The sequence below is a fragment of the Spea bombifrons genome, chromosome 4 (genome assembly GCF_027358695.1).
Source record: "Spea bombifrons isolate aSpeBom1 chromosome 4, aSpeBom1.2.pri, whole genome shotgun sequence".
NCBI lineage: Eukaryota > Metazoa > Chordata > Amphibia > Anura > Pelobatidae > Spea > Spea bombifrons.
Genome location: NC_071090.1, coordinates 69,293,824 through 69,313,982, shown reverse-complemented (window position 1 = coordinate 69,313,982; position 20,159 = coordinate 69,293,824). Strand labels below are relative to the sequence as shown.

Below are 20,159 nucleotides of genomic sequence, written 5' to 3'. Positions count from 1 at the left end.
AGACACCTGCCCACAGAAACAATCAGTCAGATTACAAACTCTCCACCATGGCCAAGGCCAAAGAGCTGTCCAAGGATTTCAGGGACAAGATTGTAGACCTACACAAGACTGGAATGGGCTACAAGACCATCGCCAAGCAACTTGGTGAGAAGGTGACAACAGTTGATGCGATTATTCGCAAATTGAAGAAACAGAAAATAACTTTTAATCTCCCTCGGTCTGGGGCTCCATGCAAAATCTCGCCGCGGGGAGTTTCAATGATCATGAGAACTGTGAGGAATCAGACCCGAACTACACGGGAGGATCTTGTCAATGATCTCAAGGCAGCTGGGACCATAGTCGCCAAGAAAACAATTGGTAACACACTACGTCATGAAGAACTGAATTCCTGCAGCGCTTGCAAGGTCCCCTGCTCAACAAAGTCTAAAGTTTGCCATCTGAATGATTCAGAGGAGAACTGGGTGAAAGTGAGACCAAAATCGAGCCACTTGGCATCAACTCAACTCGCTGTGTTTGGAGGAGGAATGCTGCCTATGACCCCAAGAACACCATCCCCAAACATGGAGGTGGAAGCATTATGCTTTGGGGGTGTTTTTCTGCTAAGGGGACAGGACAACTTCACCGCATCAAAGTGACGATGGATGGGGACATGTACCATCAAATCTTGGGTGAGCACCTCCTTCCCTCAGCCAGGGCATTGAAAATGGGTCATGGAAATGGAAATACCAGCATGACAATGACCCAAAACACACGGCTAATGCAACAAAAGAGTGGCTCAAGAAGAAGCACATTAAGGTCCTGGAGTTGCTTAGCCAGTCTCCAGACCTTAATCCCATAGAAAATCTGTGGAGGAAGCTGAAGGTTCAAGTTGCTAAACATCAGCCTCGAAACCTTAATGACTTGGAGGATCTGCAAAGAGGAGTAGGACAAAATCCCTCCTGAGATGTGTGCAAACCTGGTGGCCAACTACAAGAAACTTCTGACCTCTGTGACTGCCAACAAGGGTTTTGCCACCAAGTACTAAGTCATGTTTTGCAAAGGGGTGAAATACTTATTTCACTGAGTAAAATCCAAATCAATTTATAACGCATTTGAAATGCGTTATTCTGGATTTTTTGTTGTTATTCTGTCTCTCACTGTTCAAAAAAATAAATTATAGACTGATCATGTCTTTGTCAGTGGGCAAACGTACAAAATCAGCAGGGGATCAAATATTTTTTTCCCTTCACTGTATACCGCATATTCAACAGAAACATGTAACGTTTCTACCTACATATACACATATTGTATTCTTATATTAATATTGAATACATATTGTACAGAAAGAAAAATATACAATGTGTAAGGAATGAGAGCATCAAATTACTGTTACGTGGAATTATTTCCTCCCCCTTTCTATGGCCCGTACACTATTAAATACCTTCATACTGTATACCTAGTAAAGGATAACGTAGTAACCAACATCACAATATCAGACAGTGATGTGTATAGCAAACAAAAAGCTACGATTACATTTTTTGTTCAGCATGAAACAGTGAAGACATTAACAGACAGTTCATATTATCAAGACAATGCCAAGGTTATTACCAAAGCCGGGAGGACACTTAATTATTTCTCACGATGTCAATTTTGTACCCAATAAAATTCTAACCTTCAAAATATTTGAAAACATTTGCATTAACCTCCTAGATAAATTCCCAATTTGTTTTTGCAATGCAATTGTTGCTGATCAGGTGCTGGAATATAATTGCTAGTCAGTAGGTGAAATATCGGGAGAAATATATTTAACGGTTCATTCAATGTAACAGATTATAAATAAAAGTAAAAAAAAAACAACTCTCTCTTCTGACATCAAACAAATTAATATTAGGGCTGCAACTAACGATTATTTTAATAATCGATTAGTTGGCCGATTATTTTGTCGATTAATCGGATAAAAAAATACATTATTTTAAATTGAAGAAAAATTGCAATAAAAAACGTACAATTTACACTTTCATCTCTTTATTGCAATGGCCTCTCTCTATTCACCTTCTTATTTTACTGACATAATAATAAAAGCTACAAGAACCCAAACACAGTGCTTCTCAAACTAGGTTTTAATACAAAGTTATTAGTAAATATTAATTCATATGTTAACTATTTTACATATTTAATAAAAACTGAGAAAAAAGCCTTGTTTAAATTTTTTTATTTACCAAACTGCCCCCAGTTATGCACATCTGACCCCCAGCTTGCCACTCTGCCCCCATATATGCCTTATACCTCTTATATGCCAGAGATTCCACTGTGCCCCGATATGCCACTGTGCCCCGTGATATGCCTTATACTCCTTATATGCCAGTGATATGCAACTGAGCCCCCTGATATACCTTTTACCCCCAGATTTGTTTTATGCCCCCCTGATATGCCTAATATCGATATGTCTTATACCCCCTATATGCCACTGAGCCCCCTGATATACCTTTTACCCCCAGATATGTTTATGCCCCCCTGATATGCCTAATATCCATATGCCTTATACCCCCTATATGCCCTTAAAATTCATAATACCCCCCATACACCACTATAACTCACCCATACACCACTCTGGCTCCTCCCCCTCCCATATACCACTCTGGCTCCTCCCCCCTCTCATACTCCACTCTGCCTCCTCCCCCCTTCCATACACCACTCTGCCTCCTCCCCCACCCATACATCACTTTGGCTCCTCCCCTCCCATACATCACTTTGCCTCCTCCCCCTCCCATATACCACTCTGCCTCCTCCCCTCCCATACATCACTTTGGCTCCTCCCCCTCCCATACTCCACTCTGCCTCCTCCCACACTCCACTCTGCCTCCTCCCATACATCACGTTGGCTCCTCCCCCTCCCATACATCACTTTGCCTCCTCCCCCCTCCCATACTCCACTCTGCCTCCTCCCCCCTCCCATACTCCACTCTGCCTCCTGTGAACCTCCGTTTCTGACAAGACACCAGGGAGCCGGGTAGAGAGGCAGAGTGGCGTATGAGAGGGGGAGGAGCCAGAGTGGTGTATTGGAGGGTGGCTCCCATACATCCCTCTGACTCCTCCCCCCTACCATACACCGCTCTGCCTCTCTACCCGGCTCCGTTACTGAAGGCACTTTCACTGCAGCTTCATAGAAGCCACAGTGTAAATGAAGGGCAGTAACGGAGTCTGTCTGTGCGATGCAGAGAGGATGATTCTCTGTCGGCCGGTGGGGGTCTGCATCGCACAGACAGACTCCGTTACTCACCTTCACTTACACTGAGGCTTCTATGAAGCTGCAGGGAAAGTGCCTGTCAGTAACGGTGCCGGGTAGAGAGGCAGAGTGATGTATGGGAGGGGGGAGGAGGCAGATGGGAGGGGGAGAGAGACGGAAGTGAGAGACCGGCCGACAGTGAGGGGAATCCAGGTCCCCTGCAGCGTAGCGGGGGATCTGGATTCCGGTGTTATAATCCGATCTCTGTTTGAGGTCGGATTATATAAGGAGAGGAGTTTTTCAGAGCATTTGCTCTGAAAAAAACCTCTTTTTATAATCGATAAAAATCGATCCGATTAATCGATAATGAAAATCGTTGACAACGATTTTCATTATCGATTATTATCGATTTTATCGATTAGTTGTTTCAGCCGTAATTAATATACACATGTAGTTGAATTTTCTACAATATCTATAAAAATGTAGTGTCTGCATCAATCACTGTACTTAGGGGAAAGCCCTCTTGCAGCAGCCATGGGTACGTAAGACAATGACAACTCAATGGGCTGAAATAGGTACTTAAAAAATGTAAAATGGCCAATTGCCAACTCTATTCCACTAACGGATGGGCTCGGCAAATTTGGTATCGACAGATACAGAGCTATATATTTCCTTTTGAATCCCGTGCTACTTCCACACAAGTTTATACAAAACTAATGAAACCTACCTGACTTCCAAGTGGAGAACCAGAAGGCAGCGGTCAGACATGTCTTGGAAGGATTTCGCCAGCTCATTCAATGTCTGTAAGATCATATCGGACACGGCAGGGATGTCCATACTCATCACACTGTCTGAACCAGGGGACATGGCTGCAGTGAGAGAAAAAATATGCTTCTGCATTTCAGACACTCAAAGACTATACAAAGAGGCAGCATCGTGCCAAAACGTTTAGGGTTTTTAGTACCCTAAATCTTGCAATGTTCATAGAATGTATTTAGGTGCACATTAGGTGCCAGTGATAAACAATGAGCCAATCTACTCTTAGCAACATCCCCCTACTACAGACATTCCACACATACATATTTTGATCTTCTACAGCAGTGCTCCTCAACCCTCTCCCCAAGACACACCTAACAGTCCAGGAATTAGGTATTATCAGGTGTGTCTAAGTCCTAGAGTATTAGGTGTGGAGTATATTTAATACTTAAGGGGTTTGGGGTGGTGAACAGGGGCGGGGGTTATACTTTGTACATGAAGTGCTAGAGCAATGGGATGGAAGGGCTTTTTCTATTTTTTTCCATTTGCAGTATGGATAGAGATTGCTAAGTACGCCAGCGAAGTCACAATTCCATCACTGAGCTTACTGTATTGTTTAATATCAAAAATAAGAAATGCACTCAGCACGTCAATGGTTAAATACAAAGTAACCAAGCCAATACTAGTACTGCCCTTTAAGCACCATGCAAGTAACCACAAAATAAAACATATATGGCTAGCATATACTGTAAAATTTAAGGGAAACATAAGTTTTAATTGAAATGTTCACAAAACAAGTAGTATATATACAGAAAACTATTTTTATGGGAATAACCATAAGAACAATCTGTGCATTAAATACAAAATGATATCCTTTAAGGCAATCCTTGCCAGGTTGTTCTCACATGGAACCAGTTGCCTACGTGATGTGACCCTGCTGAAAATCTGTGCTGGAAAGGAGGATAGCGACTTGTGTTGTCACTTCCTCAGAAGTGAGGGAATTCTGAAATCAGAACAAAGCATGCAACTACAGTATTGTGAAAGGCACAGACGGAACAAATGTTTGTTTTTAATTATAGCACCGTTTAAGGCAAACTTTACCCAGACTTATTTTGAGCCTTACAGAAGTGTGTGACTCATTATTCATTTATCATGTTTTAATAATAATTAGCTTTGCTGAAACTAGGTAAACAAAGTACAGTCTGCAGCCACTAGCAGTCAGAACGTAAGCGCACGCATACCCAGATTTTAAAGCACACCCCCACAGTCTTTGACTTTCACTTTTTCTGTTTTTAATAGTATTGTACATTTTCTAGGGCTGAGGAAGGGTATTACAGAATTCTCTCAGCCTTAGCCAATGACAGGAAAACAAAAACACATTTGTAACATAAAATATCAATTAGTTTTATGAAATTCTCTTCCTTGCTCAACCCCCTTCCTTTACAAAGGGTGTCTTTACTTACCAACTTCTACTAAAGGGTAGCAGTAGCCTAGCAAAGATGGGGAAATAACCAATATCCTTTGTATTTTAATCTAAAAACATAATTACCTAGGTTAATTAAGTGTACCAAACTGCAGACTGATAAGCTTGCAAAGTGATGGATCTAACTCACACCACCACCACACATTATGACTAATTCCTTTGATCTTTTCCTGCAAGAACGTCTGAGTTGGCCATGTATAACGCATCAAGATGGCATTCAAAAAATCCCATCGGAATAACTTTGCATTTTACAAGGCTGGCCTAGCAAGTAAAACTTGCAACGGTAGCATAAATGGTAGAATAAAATAAATGAAATCTTTCTCAACTTCTCAAAATAAACCGGAGAAAGGGCTGTCAATCTAGAGTTTATACACTGCAAAGTGTGCAACTAATTGAACTGGGTACAAGAATACAGTCATCTGTCTAGAAACATAATCAAAGAGACAAGCAGCCTGGCCTGAGGTGCAGTGGAGATTCCATTAGATAAGAGCAGTGATAAGCAGCATCCACCATCAGTTCAGTAAACAGTGATGATGGAGAGAGTTCAGACTGTCAGGCGTGATAAAGAGCCAGCTAAACACTCTATTAGTTTTTCATTTGCCGAATTAATGTTCTTTACGGCCTGTGTGTGCTGGCTGCTTAATGAATTGTCTCGTTTAAACTGCCTGCGGTGCTGTTGGGCTGCCTCAGCTCGGAGGCATAAATTCAGACAAGAAATGAGCCATCGAGAAGAAGACATAACTCCTCTTAAAGTGGATTTGGTTCTTCTACAACTGTGCTATACTAGGGAGGGAACGGATTATCACAAAAGATCGCACATGGAAGAGCATATTCAGAAGCACTTCAGTAACGCAAAACCATGTCAGCCATGAACCAACACTGCATTTACAAAATGTGCCAAGAATATATACAGTTAAAACACGATTCCTCTGAAACACTAATTCTATCCTTGTGATTAAAGTTTAGGTTATTTTAAGGTATATTATTTCCCTGCATAACTAACCATGTTAGTGGCATAAATTATATTAATGTCAATTAACCAATCTGCTTTAGGGTGCAGTCTCCTTTCTCCCATTTCTCTTACCAAAATAAAATCTAAAAACAAAGTACACAAAATGTAACAAAATGTAACCAACCAGCAAGGGAAAAACAAAACATATACATGCTTTTTGATAAGACAAAGGTATGTGGACATAAACAGATTACATTTATGAAACACGCATTAGCTAGAACCCTAAACTGTAGTGCGTTGGTATGGACAATCATGGCAGTGGTGTCTATAGATCCTGCTAAGCTTAATGTTATGTGTACTAAACTTTGCAGGAAACCAGCACTGTCACATTCTGACTATGATCAGCAACGAAGTGGAGTTTCCTTGAAGATAATGGGCTTTCGGCTCAGAAGCGTCTTTTCGCCCTAATGGTATGATTTCCTAACAGCTGCAAAGTCTCTATAAGTGAAGGGTAAAGCTTTTCAATTTAACCGATCAGGGCAATGACAGCTAAAAGTTAGTGTTTCCTATGAAATCTGTCAATCAAGATTATGGGACTCAGAGATCTCTCCCAGAACTATCATAGTAGGTAAATATTTTGTCCTTGAGAAGCAAATCTGGACCTGAAGCACACAAGCATATTTTGTGATCTCCATGACTACTGCGTAGGTATAGCACAGTCATAAAAAACAGATTATAAATCACTTCTCTTTGTGGTTATGCAAAAAAATTCTAATTCCTGCCTGAAAACATAAGAAAAGCAACCAAGTGTCCATTTATTATTAATAGATTCCAAATGTTAATTGTAATAAAGAAATATAATACCACGGTGTGTGTAATGATCTGTGACTTACATCACATCATTTTATTGATAGGGGAACACATTAATTAGCATTTAGCATTTGTAATGAGAAAGGAAATACACAACTGAAGATAGTCTTTAAGACTTTAAGATAGTCATTGGCATAAGATAGTCATTGGCATAATTAGAAAGAATTGTAAGCTCTGGGATAAACAGAAAGAAAATTGAAGTGCTGATTCTTGGGAATTATATTTCACTGATATTTGTAAATATGCAAATTTAAAGGTACACTCCATCCCTAATATGCATACCATGGCTTAGTACAGGCCTATTAAGTTTGTCTCCCCCACACGTATGCAATCACATAATGGGGTTCATTAGAATCCCCTATATGCATTTGCTTGGTTGCTTTTCTCTCCAGCTATCTTTCTTGCAGGAGATATGTTTGGGCAAAATTAACCATACAGTTAACGATGTGCACCTACATGAGACTCACCGCCAGCCAGCACTGGCTCATGCAAGAGCTTCTGGGGGTCTAATTGGAGTCCCATTCACATGCACAGAAAGATCTCCCATTTATTTTAATAAGAGCATTTTCCTGTCAGTGAATAGCTGCTTTGGGTGGCAGTGGTGGTGGTATGCTGCAGCAGAATAGAAAAAGAAATAAGCTTTTAACGAGAAATTGAGCAGAATGAAATCTGCGTATCAATTTCATGTTTTGAAGGATTTATAAAGTTACAGAACCGGGATTCGGTCACCACACAATCTCCTTCGTGAAATGGCTGGTGAAGCAACTAGACATGGAGCACAAGTGCAGCGGAAAGATGGCATTTCCGACCGTAAAGATAAACAAATGAAAACAAATGTGTGAAACAGTGCACCTTGTCCAATAATGCAAATAATCAGCAAAGTAAATACATATAATCTTCAATCTTTACTCCATAAGGGCGTATCATGGAGAGACCATAGTCTCATGAGTTTTTGCACAAGACTTCATGTTTTTGAGAATTTATACCATGGATGGTGACTCGCAGTAGATGTGTAGCAGGCGTGCTACCATTAGCAGGGGAGGGTCAATTATAAAACATTGCTACTTAGGTAAATAACGACATGCAAAATAAAATGCATGTATGTCAATGTAAGCATGTCTAAAGACAATCCAGCACTAAAATCACAGAAAGGTAAAAGTTTCCAATGCCCTCTTGGAATTCTAGGCAGAGACATGCAGATAAGGACACAAGGTATGTCACTTTTTGATTCCTTTCCCACTGTTCCATCAGTGCCATCATTTGCAATGCATGTTACTTTAAACATAGCTGTGAGAATGTGAGGACTGGAACTGCATGTGCTTTAGTATTCCACCTCCATATAGTGGTTTCAGTCTTGTTACAGAGAGGAAAGAGAAAATGAAAGAAAGAAAGAAAGAAAGAAGAAAGAAAGAAAGAAAGAAAGAAAGAAAGAAAGAAAGAAAGAGAAAATGAAAGAAAGAAAGAGAAAATGAAAGAAAGAAAGAGAGAAAAAGAAAGAGGAAAAGAAAGAAAGAAAAAGAAAGGAAAGAAAGAAAGAAAAAAAGAAAGAAAAAGAAAGAGAGAAATAAAAAGGATCTGTCCTGTGCCCAATTCATGATCCTATTACGGAAGACTGACTCAAGCACATCCTACAATTACTGGATGCCACGTAAGTTTCCAAACACTATTACCGGTATGTCATAGAAGAAACACCTTAAAAGTCCTCTACAGCTAGGTTCCCATGAGATCAAGTAATGGAGTGATTACATTACCAGAGAAGGCAATTCACTACACACGGTATTCTAGATTGACTATTAAAGGATCAATATTCTAAAAGGTTGCAGGGTCAACTCATTTAGGTTACATGGCTGGACAAATGATTGTGGAATGCAGGAACCACACAGAAAATAATAGAAGACATTACCAGTTTTCAGAGTCAGGAAAGGATGCAAAATAAAGTACTCTCCTAATTCTTGTAATTGCTTAGTATTTATAGGTTTGAAAAGTAATTTGCTTAAATAACGACAATCTGCACGTATTAATATGTGCAAAATGAAATATATTTGGAAGAAGTTCTTCTTTTATTACATTTATCATTACATAAGAGTCATTGGCCCTCTGGGAAAATTACATATTTGCTTTCGAAACAATTAGATACAATCAGTTATTGCTGTGTATTATTTCATTATTAGTTAATTGATGTTAGTGTACCGTGGGAGAAAATAGCCCAGAGTTAGAATTAAACTTTTGGAATATTGTGGGTACAATAAGGCGCACAGCACCGCACGGCTATGCTTTGAAATTCACCAGTGTGACGGAATCTTTAATCCCCGAATGTAATTGTTAAAAAAGGAAGGAGGCGTTTGTGTTCCTTTAAAAACACAAGAGGGGAGAAAATGACTTGTCGCACCTGACTGCTCCGGTAATACAAAATCCAATTGTGAGTGAGGGGAGATAAGAGAAGAGAAGTGAAAGTGCCATCAAATCAGCAAACACTAAGTAATGAACAGGACTGTCACTGTCGGCCATGATAAAACACTCCATTAGCTGCGCTGCTTTTAAATGAGTGATAATTGTGGCTCCTGTGCAGTGGAAGTGATTGAATTTTTATCTCTAGCTAGGCGTCTTGACAAGCTGACCAAGAGGAAAAGATGTCCCCATCGTTTAGTTTGTGTCCATTCCAGTAGGCTTTACTATTTAGCCATTACAGTAAAGTTTAACCACTTAACTTCCACATAGTACAGAGACATGGAAATGATGCACACAATTATGTAGAAATTTGTGTCACATAGGATTAATTGAGGAGTTGCTGGCTGCTATACGTTGGGTAAGATGGGGCTGTAGTTGTGGTGCATCAGATGCAGGTTGTGGCAAATGAGAGTAGGACCACATGTGGTCAGGATTTAGGGCTAACACGCCGCCAAAAGGTTGTCAAACATTCAGTCACAACTAGACGCTGTCAGGATAGCCAAAGTTAGTATGGGAGCAGAAGGCGTATTAGACTGACCCGATGAACACGTGGGTACTGTTATAAATATTTATACATGAGATTCACCACTTTACATGGCTTTTTTTGTGTGCCGTTTCATTCATAGATCAACTTTTTTGGTGTGACTATCACGTTGGGGAATAGTTTATACATGGCTGCATTTTATTTTTCCTGTTTTCTCCTGCAACAACTTTCTGAATTTCATATAGTAACTAAGAACTTGTTCACCAACGTCCAAGCAGAGGCAATAAGCCTCCAATGGGATTCTTCATTTTTTTTTCTTCCTCAGCTAAAGTTTCCGTCTCTCATTCTCATGACCCTTGCTAAAGTGAGGTAGATTAGAGATGATTGAACATCTAGATAAAAAGCATAAGTACTGCAGTTTAGAGATACTGAATTCAATTATTTTATATGAATATCATCTATCACAGTATGTCCCTTGAAGCATCAGTAGGTGAAAAGGACTGCACAAGGTGGCTGCTCTTTGTGACAACACTGCAATGCGTCTCATAACATATGCTATTTAAATTTGTGATCATCTGACCTCTCTGCTGAGTGATTAAGGATAGAAGGATTTCTCATTGCACTAGCTCTTTCAACCTTCCATGCCAGCAGAGGAGTAAGTAAATTCTACCGGAACCCTGAGCATAGCGGGGTGAACAGTTGCAATATTTTCATATCTGCAGGCGCTACTTGCAAAAAGATATTATTTGGCTAAAGGGCCGTAGAGACCTAGAAAACAAAAACTAAGTTTACCGTTAAACAACCAATGTTTGGAAACATTCAGTCAAGACGCTCTCAACTGCTTAATTTTCTAACTGGAGGGATTATATTTAATCAACACCAACCACTTGCAGCAAAACCTTCTATAAAATCTTTATCTGGTATAAAATCCCCAATGCTTGCTGGAACAGGTACTTTTTTGGAAGTGAATATAGTATTAAATGTTTGTAGGAACAAATCACTAGACTTGTGCAAGCACAGATTTCAATGGCCCTATTGGTTAGCGGTTTTAGTGAGCCGACTTTGGTCTAAGCCTAACTCTGAGTACAGAAGCTGAATTATTTTCTTGACATAAAGAATCATACCATTTGACTATCTGTCTGTATAAGATTGGCTATAAGCAGGTACCTATGGTCAGTGCAATCTACCTGAAAAAGCTGGAAGAAAGCATATGTCCCAATTTTGATAGCAGTGAAAATTGGTGGGGGAAGCAGCCTAGAGGTATGACTAGGGACAGGTTTTAATGTATTGTTGTGGTATATTCAGAATTTTATATCAGACTTTCATATCTAAAAGGAAAATATGATATAATTAAACTTAATTTCTAAACCCATTTTTTGCTAATTCCATCCATATTATTGCGACTTTTAGGGCTGTGGAATATAGTTATAACCAACAGACATTCTGTGCTCCTAGAAAAGAGGAAATAAGAACTGCACCTTGGTCCTGAAGACAGCAGCTTGGGACATAAACAATACAAGCCTCTTCATCATTATATACTTTGTTGTGTGGTTCATTTTGCAAATACATGGAGGGATTCTGCACAATCCCCCCCAAATGCATGTAACCCTTTCTTGACCCCTCAGACAAACAAACTGCAGGAGATGCATTTGGCCAAATGCATGAGATATCCTCACCTCCATCACTGGCTCTGCTGAATGCTGCGTACAGGGCTCTGTTTAGACGCCGCACACATGCATTTCAATGGAAGCCCTTTCCTGCCACTGATCGGCTGCTTAAGCTTTCATGCAGTAACAGAAATACTCCCACTGGTTTCGCTGGAAGTACTTTACTGCAACTGACAGATTAAGCAGCCAATCAGTGGCGAAACATATTAGCTCATTGACGAAGACTTTGCACCATGGCAATGTCAGATTTTTTTTTTGTTTTTTTGAACAATACTTATTAAAATTGTTTTTAAATAACTGAACAAGATGTAATAAAAGGGTGTTCTGCCTGGAAGAAAAAACCCTGAGGTTATAAGAGACAACAATTTAGGTTAAATCAAGTAATATAGTACAGAGCATGAACATACATGAGTAATTATAAAACTTTAAGAATATCACCATTAAGTTAAAAATTCAAAACACACCAAGAGCAACATGCAATGTGCTCGAGGCTAAATACACCACAGGTGGTCTGAAAGGATCTTGCTGGACCTTGTATGTTCTCATTACAATAAACATAAAGCACTTACTCTGTGCATTGGGTAAGTTGGCGATAGCAGATTTAAGTCTTCCGGCCAACCATTCCAGGCTCTCATGGAGGTTTGCAAGTGCCTTCAGGTCACTGACATCTCCCATGATCTCATTGTGTTGAATGAGTTTATCTCCAAGATTCCCAATCAGAACTTCTGACTCTTTAGCAAATGCAGCCCTGAAACAGAATAGAAAAATACTCAGCTCACCAAAAAAATGTAGGGTGCTCTGGCAAACCCTCTTAGCTAACGAGTCAGTGCTGCCATGAATATAAAGTACTACGTTGCATTAAAAGACTTATATGAGAAATGTGACAATCCAAAAACAGACAAAGTGTAAGCTTACACTATGAAAACAGACATCAGAAGCAAATAAACATACACAAACCCAGCAGATTTGACAGGTAAGTTTTTCATAAATCCCAAGCTTTCTTTTTGGTGGAAGAAAGAGCTGGCTAAAAATCAATTTGGGTAAGAAGCCAGGCAAATAACCTACTACCACAGTAGGGTCTTCTACAATGCACACAAACCACTCCTGACCAACAGACATTTGGAAAATGCACAGAAAACTCAAAGTAAGGACACTGAAAAGATCCAAGTTACGGTGTAAATTCTGCATGAAGTTGCTGTTATTCAAGACACTTGCAAAGGCAATATATAGAAATGCAAATTATATCTCTGGCAGTAGCCAAATTTCTCCAAATCGGAGGACCCCTGAGGCAAATTAAACTCATGCCGCCAATCTTGAAGTATGTTTTACAGGTTAACACATATTTATTCAAAGTTTTTATTCATTTTCTGATAGATGCCTATCAGCAACAATCAGCAAATTAGCAATAGGTCTGAGATAGTATAATGGGAAGTTATAACCATATAGATCTTGACATGTGCTTATTCGTTTAAAAGCTGACCTAAAATGATGATTAAAGAAACCATCTTAGGAAACAAAATCATTAAAATATCTTGTAACCAAATTGTTTTTTTTAACTTTTCCCATTCTAAGCACCTGGCAGCTGGTGTGCACCTTTGACAGATTATGAATTAAACAAGCAGGTGGTGAAATGAATTACAACTTACATACGGAAGAATAGAAAATGGGTTATAGGTTTGTAAAAAAAAACAACATTCACCATTCGCTTTCTCCATGGCAATAAACTTTAAAGTAAGATGATAATACTTGAGGATACATAAAAATGTCTGCGTTATAATATTTAGTGTTGCAAATTGCAATTGTAGGTGCTGACAAGTATGATCATAAAACTGCCTGTTAATTCACAGCTGGGTGCTTTAGACATATGCAAAAAAGCAAAAATTAAATGGAGAGGTTGCCTTGATATAGAACATATGTCAGGAATCTAGATCACCGTAGATGTGAAGGAGAAGAAAGAATTAGCTTAAAGGCCGGTGCCAACACTCCACAGCAGAGGATTACAGGTTAGATATTTGCCCTTGGCATCGTCTACAGCTTCTGGTCCCTTGTCTTTCCAATGCCAAGACAATTACTGCATAAAAAAGGGAAACAGTGCCCTCGCATAAGGTTAGAGTAAGCCTCTTTGGAGATGCAAAAACCAAGGACTTCTCTCTCTTTTGTAATTAAGTGGCGATATGGAATCTGCTGGCGCACAATAACCTCATATTATGGATTTTTATATGAATCATCGTTCAGAGAAATGCTAAACGTCCAAATCTTTCACAGAAATAATTCTTGAAACAAGTAAAATGTTGTTACTTGAAACAAACTTTCCCCTTGTACTTTGTTAAATCCCATTATACATTTAAATGCTTCTATCACATTGCTTCTCCCTTAGTCCTGCAAACCATTCACCATTTTAGTAGAGCGTCACTGAAAACTTTCCAGAATGTACACAATACTCTCTGTGAGGTGTGAACAGAGATCAGTGGAGTGGTATAACCACCGCCTCCTCTTCCTGCTACTAATGCCTCTAGCTATACAATCAAGCACCTTGTGACTTTGTCTGATGCTTTGTTGTATTGGCTGCTTATCTTAAAGTCCTGTCAAGTCCCTCTGTTCTGTTGCTGACAGCACACTATGCTTTATTTTATTTTTACATTCCACCAGGAATCTGCAGTCCTTACCTTTAAGAACTTTTGTAATATTGCCAATAAAAATATTTAAAATTATGTACCAATCCCTGAGGTACCCCACTAGTAACAAGGGATAATTCAAATACATTATAGAAAAGCAGATATGCTCAACAGTCGACTATAACATGTGGCTACAAAAGAAGCTTCTTACAGTGAGATCCTGTCAGGTCTTACTCTGCCATCACTGATCATAATAAATAATGATACAAATACATGAACCAAATGAGCCCCCCATCTGTCCTTTAACATAACCCAGCACGACAAGCAATTCATTCCTGCTGTGCAGCACAGACATAAATTGCACTGTGGCAGGTATGCAGCAAGTAAGGGGCCCTTGCCACAAGGGGACCTGGGGCAAATGCCCAATTTCCCTCACTGTTGATCAGCCCCTTTGCTTTTGTGTCACAGGACAATGAGGCAAAATGCTACACGAATAAGTAATTATTTTGGGGAATGCTTTTGGGATTCAATAGCACCAGTAATCATGTTTCCAATTTAGTTACAAATGTGTTAAATTCAGCAGCTAAGATGGAACCGGAGCTTTAATTTTCGCTAATACTTCTGTTGGTTCCGATCTAATTTTGTATGTGACTTTTAGATTTCAGTATGTATTTTCTTTGCAGAGCCTTGTTAATAATGATAACAGTAAATCTACCGTTGTTTGGCGATTGCAAAGGGAAAGGTTTAATGTTATGCTGGGTACAGCTCTAATCCCTAGCTATGCCACCTACATCTCTCTTTCGTCTATTTTCCCACATCAAGTCAAGTCTGCTAATAATAAGTGTTCTTCCTCGGTTGAAATATCTGTTCTAGAATTGAAATCAGAGGTAAACTTGATATGACTTGAAGGACGACAGGTGCCCAACTGCCCTTTGGGCTTTAAAAAGGAATTATACAAGGACTGCTTACTTACTTGGGTGATGAGAACCAACTCACGAGCCAGGGGCTTTACTAGCCCAATCTTAAAACTCTTAGATCTAGCCTTCAGTGAAGTGAGGGACAGATCAATGAAAAGGACATGTGGGACATGCATTTTACTTTCCCCAACAGGAACCCTTTGATTACAGATACATATCAGATCATTACTTTTATTGGTGTTAGATGCTGAAGATGAATACACAAGATTTAACAACCCTCCTTCTACCATTAGTTTGAAAGTGTCTGTACATTTATAGACAGACATTCATAGACATAGCCTTGTAACACTATTGTTGTTGAACTCATTCTCTAAACTGATGACCTCCAGTGTATATAAGATGAAATGGAGCAGTGTAGAGGTAGTATAGTTGATTTGGGATGGAAGGTAGGTATATATGTCTCATATACTGGCAAGAAATAAGAACAGATAAAAACAGATTCTGTAGCACTGTTACAACAGGGGACCGTTTTTTAAAACTATTAAAATGATTAATATAAAATGATGTCTCATTTAGATGATGCGTTATAAGAAATCAGCACACCCAGACCAATATTGCTTCTTTAAGTAAGAAGCAAAATGTACTTCATTTGGAGGGTTTATATATTTGTGGGACAAAATTCTGATGTGGGAATCGTGAGTACTCACCGTATAAAGTCTTCCTCATCTTCCCTCTTGGGGCGTAGCTGCTTGGGCTGCGCCATGTTTAGCCAATTTGGAAGAGACTTTAAAAGCCTGGTGATGTCATCATCTTTGGCCCATGAACCGCTAATCACAAGCTTTTCATCACATTGAACAATACTCCTAAGAGAAAAATGTTAAAATGGTCAATGAAAAACTCAAATGAGTCCATTTTAAGCATGGACATTGAACATACAAAATAAGATTTTCTCAGACAGGCTATACACATGGAAAGCAGTAACATAGTAATTTAAGTTATAATAAAAAAACACACAAATCCATCAAATCCATCAAGTTTAACACTTCTACCTATCCTTCCTACTTTTGATCAAAAAATCCTTTGTGACTCCACAAGGCAATCTGTTTCTCTTTGGATCAAAAAGTATTGATGTTTATTTAATTTCATCATATTTCATAGCACCACATCTCTTAGCAGTTTTTATTGGCCCTGCACATATTTATTCAATGTTATAATATCCCTAGCACGCACCCTCACACTCGGAGAGCAAAAGTTTATAGTATAAGTATTAAAATCTTTACAAAAGTAGTGATCATAATGTCCATCAATAATGATTAAGTTTACGGACACATTACGGTAGTATATATAATTATATAAATGCAGCATTTGTCCCGTCATGATGGATTTAGTTAGAACCGAAAACAATAAGGACACGGGAAGTCATTATGGATGGCAAATAACCCTGACAAGGTGAGCATGATGGAACAGATGTGTTGCCAGAATCATATAAAAACCTCCCTTAAACCTGTTTCACAAATCACACTGGGCTGGAAAACGCAAAGAGATGCAAATGATATTAAGGATCTAGTTCCAACAGGACTTGAGATGTCTCATCAACATCCATTTATAATCATTACAGTTAATAGGCTTCATCAGTGTCCAGTACTTTGCTTCACAATTGGTGAATAGACCAATTAGCAGCAAACACCACCGACAATGGCAGCTTTGGAGTGTAACATGTAAACATTAGTGGGGTCAATGAGGCCAAGGAGGCATGATGAACCACAGATGAACCACAGAATCATTTTGTTTCTGACAGAAAACATTTCCACAAAACACATGCAAACAGGAAGCACGAGGAAGTATGGTTCTGCAGCGTCTTTTAATAGCTAAAATCCAATATAATTATACAGCCCACCCGACCGAAAAAAAGATGCTTGCAGGATGAATCTTAGCAGGAAAAAATTAGGTTAATAGATACTTCCAAAAGCTATTATCTGCTAATTAGTTTGCAGATCCTTGCATGAAAGACAAAGCCATCTGTGTAACTGTTTTTATCTTAGTATAGTCACGTAAACTGATGGATCTAAGATGTCTTTCCAAAACAAACGTCATGGAATGAGTGCAGAATTCAAATACACGGAGAGGTTTCAAACCTGAATACAACTAAAATATGTAGTATACGTAAGAACAGGCACATTTTGCTGCAACAACAGCGTTAAGCATTTTGGGATAATGTACCAGGAGAGTGGTTTTGGCCCATTCTTCTTGAGCCAGCTGTGCTACCTGGGACATCCAGTCACTTTGGACTGTATTTCTATTACTTCCTGTTTAACTTCTGTACAATTCTCTATGGTCTTCTTGTTTTTTCAAACCCACAGCCTGACCAACCTGTAATTCACAGGTGGTGACCAATGGTGAGGTTACTTTTTTCTGAGTAGACTGGGAGCCACCAGAGTACAGGGGGTGTATACATATGTAATGAAAATATTATATTTTTAACAATACAATTTTACCAAAATAAATCCAGTCACTTTTCAAAAATTTGTTTAAAAAAAGTTTGTGTTTTAACACAGACTAAAAATGTGATGCATCATTATGAGAAGTAATATCAGTAAATCCCCTTGTAAGGCCCTTTGAGATATATTACCTTGTCTTTATGCTCTATTTTAGTTTTGTGTACAATACAAAGGCAATAACTTTATAACTTGCTTGCACAGGCACCCCATTTTTATTTTTTTCTTCAGTGTTAAAAGGACACCCCAGGCAAACACTGCGGTGGTCAGTCCGGATGCCCATGTGCATGTGTGTGGAACACTTCTACTGATTTAATTAAAGGCGCTTTCCTACCGCTGACTGGCAAGAATTGTTGGACCATGGAGGAGGACAGCAGCTGCAGATTCCATCTCAGGTAAGTGTATTTTTTCCATTTTAGAAGAATGCATATTAAAGAACTTTCATTGCACTTAAATTTACATTCTTCTTTAGTTGACCTGTCAAGGACAGTAAACTATTTAAATCCACACCGCATGAAACAATACGGGTGATGCCTCATTTGGTTTAAAGGTCAAAACATGATAACTCTCTATCAAACACCACTTCTTGTATCATCCAAGTCTTACTGAAAGTACATCTGTGCTTCTCTGTGACAAATGTAATCACTTTCCCCAATCATCGCTTTGATAAACCTGGCCTAATGGATACTGTGCGTTCTCTAAATTAACATATTCAATATACACTTGGCTATTTGAGTTACTTGACACTTTTAAAGTGAAATGCAGTCATAGCCTGAACGCCGTATAGACAAATGGGTATTAATGTAACATTTGGAAGGGACAATGCGAGCGGGGGTATTGAATGAATGCATTTTCCACATGAGGGGATTATGGCATGTGGACAGATTATCGCGTCCGGCTGTGGAAAGCCTACGTTCTGGATTTTCTATTAGCACTGCTGCTCTCAACGCATAGTTAATCCAATAATAAAAGCTATTGGCAATAATTTGATTTCTCATTTTACAGTCACAAATGCGCTAACACAGCTAACATGTAATTTTATTTGAAACCCTTTAGTGAATCAGAGATGAAACTGTCAGTGTGTAATAACTGCTGTGATATTTTAGCACGCAAATGAATACCGGGCCGTGATTGAGTTTATGTAATTGCTGGTCTACTTGTTTTTAGCCGGCAAAATGGCCTAATTAGGAACTCAGGCTCCCCAGATCACATAGTATAGACAGAATCAATTTTAAAATCCTCATGTTTCTAATCAACACAATATAGAGCTTAATGGAAAAGCTGTGAGTGAAAAAGATTATTGTCCATTTCTAACGGGAACTGGTAATATGGGAATAGCTACAAATGTAGTAGCATAATCCTATTATTATTTATTGTTTTATGTAGCGCCATCAGATTCCGCAGCGCAGTACAATCTTATCCACACTACTGATTTGTGCGGTATATTAGTAGCTATATAAAGTGAGGCCCCAGCCATATTTCCTTTAATGAATTTGGCAGCTGCACTCGCCATTAAACAATCATTTTCAGGGATTGATTACAATCTAGCCCTCTAACCCCACATTTGCAAAAATGCTTCCACTTGTTTCAAGCAGCTACAGATGGCATGAAAATGACATCATGGAGGGGAAGTTGGGGTGCAGCTTATCCTAAAAAGTAAAAACCAGCATTCTAGGCATTCTTCCAGCAAAGGATGGGGAAGTAGTGAAGAAAGGGAAGCTCAGGCTGCCCTTGACCTCTGCTCAACTGATCCCCCCGCAAAAAGAAAAAATAACTGAAAAATCATTCTTATTCTAGGTCTCCTTTGTGTTAGCACAAACTAACATCAGGTTTTCCAGGAAACCTATGAAATAATCCAAATAGTGAATATATAGTGAACAATAGGAATTGTTAAGGTTACAGACATAGATCGAGGTAAAACATTACCTGAATGCTGCATTGCAGGTATCCTTGTACTCCTGAAGTTTAACACAAACCATATTCAAAAACTGATCTGAATATGCGCTGAGGTCGCGCATCAGATTCAGAAGGTCCTGCATGGTTTTCTCCACAATGACAGTGCTCTGTAATGGAATAAGATAAGATGGTCAGGTGGGATGTCCATTTAAGATAAACTCTGGAGTCAAATACTATCTGAAAGGACTGGCAACATGTTATTTTGGCATTACATGTACTAAACGTTATAGCTATGGCTGCACACACACACACTATATATATATTTATATTTATTTTTTTCAATGTTTCATTTATAAATTTTCGTACAAATA

The 20,159-nt window shown here is 38.9% G+C and overlaps 1 protein-coding gene across 1 annotated transcript in view; it reads right to left on the bottom strand.

Annotated features, from left to right (window-relative positions):
- Nucleotides 1-20,159, bottom strand: part of EXOC4 (exocyst complex component 4) — a 165,404-nt gene that overhangs the window by 16,328 nt on the left and 128,917 nt on the right. Inside the window, exons 12-15 of the mRNA XM_053465553.1 lie at nucleotides 19,819-19,955; nucleotides 16,105-16,260; nucleotides 12,435-12,613; nucleotides 3,933-4,074 (exon numbers count right to left, since the gene is read on the bottom strand). Coding sequence (XP_053321528.1) covers nucleotides 3,933-4,074; nucleotides 12,435-12,613; nucleotides 16,105-16,260; nucleotides 19,819-19,955 — 614 coding nt within the window. The remainder of the gene's footprint in view (nucleotides 1-3,932; nucleotides 4,075-12,434; nucleotides 12,614-16,104; nucleotides 16,261-19,818; nucleotides 19,956-20,159) is intronic.